Source organism: Macaca mulatta, chromosome 15 (assembly GCF_049350105.2).
Source record: "Macaca mulatta isolate MMU2019108-1 chromosome 15, T2T-MMU8v2.0, whole genome shotgun sequence".
In the NCBI taxonomy this organism is placed as follows: Eukaryota; Metazoa; Chordata; class Mammalia; order Primates; family Cercopithecidae; genus Macaca; species Macaca mulatta.
Window position 1 is genome coordinate 81,578,703 of NC_133420.1, and position 6,000 is coordinate 81,584,702.

The window sequence follows — 6,000 nt, forward strand, 5'->3', positions numbered from 1 at the left end:
ACATAATGAAATTTTCCCAGTTATGGAATCCAAGTGTGACAAATAAGCACATACCAGACTGTATCATAAAACCCAGACTACCCAAATTAATTTTATCATTTAAAAAAATCAGAAAACACAGTTTATTATAGGTATATTTCTGTCTTAGTCTGTTCAGGCTACTAACAAAATACCTTAGATGGGGTAATTTATAAATAACATAAATTTGCTTCTCACAGTTTGGGAGGCTAGGAGTCCAAGATGAAGGCACTAGCAGATCTGTGCCTGGTGTGCGCCCACCCTCTGCTTCAAAGATGGTACCTTGTTGCTAAACCTTCACACGGTGGAAGGGGACAGGGTGACCCTTTCAACCTCTTTTAAGAGAGCACTAATCCCATTCATGACTCAATCATGAGTGCTCTCATGACTTAGTCACCTCCTAAAGGCCCCATTTCTTAATACTGTCACATTGGCAGTCAAGCTTCAACACATATATTTTAGGGGGACACAATCAGACCTTAGCAATATACTAACCAACTCATTAAAAAAGAAGAAAGTATATCTTTTTGATGCAATAGAAAATTATATGTTATTTACAGGCTGAATTGTCCTCTTAGATGTTGAATCAAATATAGAATAGTGTGGTTAATCCTTTTATGCAAATAATGACTTATGGATTGAACTGTGCTCCTCCCAAAATTCATATTAAATTCCTAATTACAGTAGCTCACAATACAACCTTATTTGGAAATAGGGGCATTGCAGATGTAATTTTTTCTTTTTTTTGAGAGGGAGTCTCACTCTGTTGCCCATGCTGGAGTGCAGTGGCGCGATCTCAGCTCACTGCAAGCTCTGCCCTCCGGGTTCACGCCATTCTCCGGCCTCAGCCTCCTGAGTAGCTGGGACTACAGGTGCCCGCCACCACACCCGGCTAATTTTTTGTATTTTTAGTAGAGATGGGGTTTCACTGTGTTAGCCAGGATGGTCTCGATCTCCTGACCTCGTGATCCGCCTGCCTCAGCCTCCCAAAGTACTGGGATTACAGGCGTGAGCCACCGCACCCGGCTGGGCATTGCAGATGTAATTATTTAAGATAAACTCATACTGGGAGTAGGATGGTCTTGCCCAACGCTATATGACTGAGGTCCTTACAAAATGGGGAAATTTGGACACTGAGACACACACAGGGAGAATGTCATGTGAACGTGAAGGCAGAGACCAAGGTGACGTATCTACAAGCCAAGGAAGCCCAAAGATTCCCAACAAAGCACAAGAGCTAAGAAAGTAGCCTGGAACAGATCCTGTCTCATACTTCAGAGGGCTCATGGCTCTACTGGCACTTTGGTCTCAGACTTCAAGTGTGCTTATCTCAAGGAGTGGGAAACAATACATTTCTGTTGTTGAAACCACTCAGTTTGTAGTACTTTGTTACAGCAGCTCCAGCAAAATCATAAAATGACCTAATATATTTTACTTTATAATAGACTTTTAGATGTTATTATAAAGCCAAATGTGTACACATCATATGCACGATAGAGTGAATTTTTAAAAGTACAGATTTTGTAGGAGCTTCATGTTCACTGGAAACAGCTATTTTTAACTAAGTTGCTGCCAGTTTAAAGCAAGTGAAAAAAAATTGACGTGACTTTTGTAAAATGAAATCTCAATATGAATAAAACTCACTAAAAGAGCAATACAAGATCATTTGCCCTTTTTTACAGTAAAAAAGAATAATCTTTATGAGCAATTAAGTAATGAAGTATATGAAAATAAGATGATCAATTTTTTGTATCTTTATATATTTTCATGCGGAAAGGATTTTCTCCTCTAATAAATATTACTCGGCAAAAGCATTTTTTACCTCCAAATCGTAAATATATTGAAAATAACTGTCAGCAACAAGGTAGAAATAATCAATTTTAATATAAGACAACAGTTGTAACACATTTAATCAGAAAGTCCAAGTACAAACAATATACTTTTATTAACATAAATATCATCCCTTACTAACACAAGCAAAAAAGCTCAATTCCATAGAAAGAAACGTTTGCCTGAACAGACTCCTTCCACTTATAAACCCAGACTACGGGCTAGGTGCGGTGGCTCAGCCTGTAATCAAGGTGGGCAGATCACCTGAGGTCAGGAGTTCAAGACCAGCCTGGTTAACATGGCTAAACCTTGTCTCTACTAAAAATACAAAAATTAGATGGGTGTGGTGGCAGATGCCTATAATCCCAGCTACTCGGGAGGCTGAGGCAAGAGAATTGCCTGAACACAGGAGGCAGAGGTTGCAGTACGCTGAGATCGCGCCATTGCACTCCAGCCTGGGCGACAGAAGCGAAACTCTGTCTCAAATAAACAAACAAACAAACAAACCCAGGCTATATTATCCAGCACATCAGTTCTCAAAAGGAAGTAATTCTAGGTCTAAAGCTTCTCTGTAGATAACATCAGGTTCACGGACCTGCATGGAAAAAAATCGCTAAAAAAGTAGGACAGGACTATTTCTGTAATTTTTTTGTCACATGCAAACATTAACACAGATATTACATACCCTCCTAAATATACATATGCACAGAACAGTAACCTGTGCCTTAGACTTTCTAAGAGTGTGCTACACTAAGTTATGGATAAGAGATCACGTGCTGCTTCACCTTTCAAATAAAAGGCTTTTCAGTAAAAGGAAGACAATGACGCAGTGATTCTGCATTTGGATTCGGTGTGATAAAAAGTAACTGTATCGCATCACACGCTGACCTTCTCCAACCTTTTAATTTCTTTCCTAACACAGTTCAAATTATTTTTTCTACACTTTAGAGCTACATAGAACTTCAAGCTTTAGCTGAAATGGAGCCTTCTAATTATTTTTTAAGTTGGAAAAACTAAAAAGTCTAGCTTGGGTAACTTCTTCATAGCATAAGGGGTAGTATTTTATACTAATAAAAATATCCTTAATGTCAACAAATATCATTTATTGAACACTTTTTACGTGTGTTCTACACACTCGTTTCTCTTCACCTCAACCCTGAGAAATGGAAATTATCACTTTAGCAAGGACAGATTCAGAAGTTAAATACTCTCTCAAGGTCAGAGGCAGTAGAGGCAGGATTCAAACCTTAGCCTTTCCCACTCCAAAGCCAGGACTTTTAATTGCCTTTGAGGGCACTAAGCTTTGCAAAAGAAATCTATGGAATCAAAGTGGAAAAAAGACGTCGTGTTGGTAAACGCAGTATTGTTGAGGTATGCTATAGAGAAGTGACCAACTGAGCAATCAAAAAGGTTAGTAATATCGAAGAAGTCCTTCCAGAGAATTCCTGGGCAGCACATATGCTTGGTTCTGTAAATCCGAAAGAACTTGCAGTATAAAGTTATTAGAAGCCTTCCAAACTACATCAACAAACAAAGCACTTACTTTCATAAACATGTCTGGCAGAGAGGTCACAGATAACTCCAATTGTAATAGAAAAGCAAAAATAATTACATTAGGAAACATTTTTAAATAGTCTTACTTTTCCTGATTTCCTAAGTTGACAGGTATAATTGATTCTATAAAGGCAAGTCTATGTGATGAAGATGATGCACATGCGTGGAAACACACACGATGTGAATTTCACGCTACATCTGTCACCCTAAGTTAACCAAGGTTCTGTAAAACACAACCCTCACCTTTTCTGGATGTGGTTCATAACAGAGCTGCCACTGGGGTAGCCCAGGAAAAACCTCACTACTTCCGAGAAATTATGAGAAAGCTCATGAATTAAGGCTAACCTATGAAAAACTATTTAACACTAAATTATGAAAAACATTTCGAGGTAAGTCATCAAAATCCTTAGCTAAAGATCCCGTAAATTTGAACCTGTTTCGGAAAGACAAAAAATTAGTAATCACACACATTATGTAAGAAATAGGTCACAGCATAAGTATTCGCTTAATTGTCCCTATGTAAAATTCTTCGAGTCCAATGATTTTAATTATTAGAATCTAAATTAATTAGTTTTATTACAGTCACAACCTATTAACCCCATAAAGAAAAATGGGCACATCCACGATGTCAAATGTTCATTAAAAACGATTTAAAATACATGATGATTTTAAGTCTTCAACAATTTGGTTGCTGAAGGGAAATATTTAAGACCCGCAGACTGTGGTCATGCCCTGGCCTCAAAGGAGTTTGACGACCGAGTTCTCCGGGGAAAAGTTAATGTATGCGAGTCTCCAAAGGAAGCCCCCAGCCTTCCGTTCCTCTGGAGCCTGCGGGCGGCGGGGAAGGAGGGTTCTGACCACAGAAGGGAAAGGAGCGCAGACCGCCGGCCTCCGCGCCGCCACCCCCAGTGCGGCCACCGCTCACGCCAACACATCCCGGGACAGCCGGGCGCACCGACTCCGCAAGGTCACCCGGGAAAAGGCGACTTTACATAATCCCCGCCGCGCCGCCCGGGCAGCAGTGCAGCCGCGGTCCCCTTCCTGCAACACGGGCGCGAGGTGATGCGGGGGCGGCGAGCGGCGCAACCAGGCGGGACGCCGGGGACCCGCGGGCAGGCAGCGCGCACCAAGCCGGGGGTGGGGAACCGAGGGCGGACGCCCAGCCTGGGGATGCCCCGAGCCGCCGCCTTGGCTTGCGAGGCGGGGCGCGGCCGGCGCGGGCGAGGCGCGGTGCCGAGGTCCCCAAGCTACCGCCGGACGGCCAGCGCCGAGCGCCCCCCTCGCAGCTTCGCCCCGGACTGCCCCGGGACGCACCTGCCACGCGCCTTACCTGAGTGGCTTTGTGGAACTGCTTCTTAAGCCCGGCCACCGACATGGTGCAGGAGGCCGCGCTGGCGGCTGCGGTGCGGGAGGGAGGCGGCGGGGCGGGACGGGAGGGCCGAGCGGGGCGGCGCGCTCGCCTGGCCGCCGCTGGTCGTGCCGCCGCCGGGGCTGTGGGCGCGAGGGCGCGGAGCCTAGCAGGACGCGGGCTCGTGCGGAGAGACACTCTGACGTCAAGGGCGGGTGACGCGGCCTCTTAAAGGGGACGCGGGAAGCCCCGCCCCAAGCGCGGGAACGCCCGGGCAGGTGCTGTGGCGCGCGGTACCTGGGCTCCGGCGCCCGCTGCGAGGATGTGGCTCAGCGGCACCCGCGGGTGGATCCCCAGTCAGCGGGCCGAGGACGTCCTCCTGTCCCGGGGCTGGTGTTCCTGCCCCCGGGGGCTGCGGACGGGTCGCTGCAGATTGGCAGCGCAGGCACCCGCACGACTCAGGTGACTTGCTGGGCTTCCAGGTGGCCGCGGCGGCGCTGCCTGCAGACGGCTCTCCTCCCCTTTGAGCCTGGCCTCTCTGCAGCCGCAGCCCGAAAAGGATTGGCCTTCTTTCTGGACTAATGAATAAGTCATTGCTCCTTCTATGCCTTGCCGTGACTGGTTGGTCACAGAAAACATTTCTCTGCCCTAGTTTCAATATCCCTTAAGCCTATCTTACCTTAGGGAAAGCCACACACGGTTTTTCCCCCTTGTCTGATACAATTTAATGACTTAAAAGAAGAACAGGAACCCTTAAGCCTGGACAGATAAATAGAATTGAATTGAAGTCTTACTACAAACTAGCGTTTAATCATCTGGTTACAGAAATGAAAAAGCCCAAATGTGAACTTGGTGTTATGCTTGTGGATTTAGGGTTTCTGATCCGATAAAAATCAAAATATAATGTGAAAAAGCATGATACGAAGTTATATATAGATACTTCATATGTAACTAAGGAGGCATGACTGGCTAAAGTGAAACTGATAGATGACTTGGGAGCAGAGCAGCACCAAATGCCTTCTGTGCTCCGGTACTTAACCAAATCTGGTTTTTCTAGGACTGAGGAGCTGGTCAGAAAAAACTTAGACGCTGTCCCCGTATGTGGACCAACGTGATAAGAAGGAGAAGCCAAGATGGCAGAAATTGCCAAGGATGCGTAGAGACAGAAAGGCCAAATGGGAGTCCTAGAAATACTTTCCCTGTCTCCACAACTCCTGCCGTCTGATAGGAACCACAGACCCACCCCGACT

General features: G+C 45.4%; 1 protein-coding gene across 1 annotated transcript in view; it reads right to left on the reverse strand.

Moving 5' to 3' along the window:
- SH3GL2 (SH3 domain containing GRB2 like 2, endophilin A1) overlaps window positions 1–4,954 on the reverse strand; it is a 226,215-nt gene extending 221,261 nt beyond the window's left edge. The window contains exon 1 of the mRNA XM_015117643.3: window positions 4,733–4,954. Within this exon, the coding sequence (XP_014973129.1) occupies window positions 4,733–4,777 (45 nt within the window). The 5' untranslated portion in view covers window positions 4,778–4,954. The remainder of the gene's footprint in view (window positions 1–4,732) is intronic.
- Between the last annotated feature and the right edge of the window lie 1,046 nt (window positions 4,955–6,000).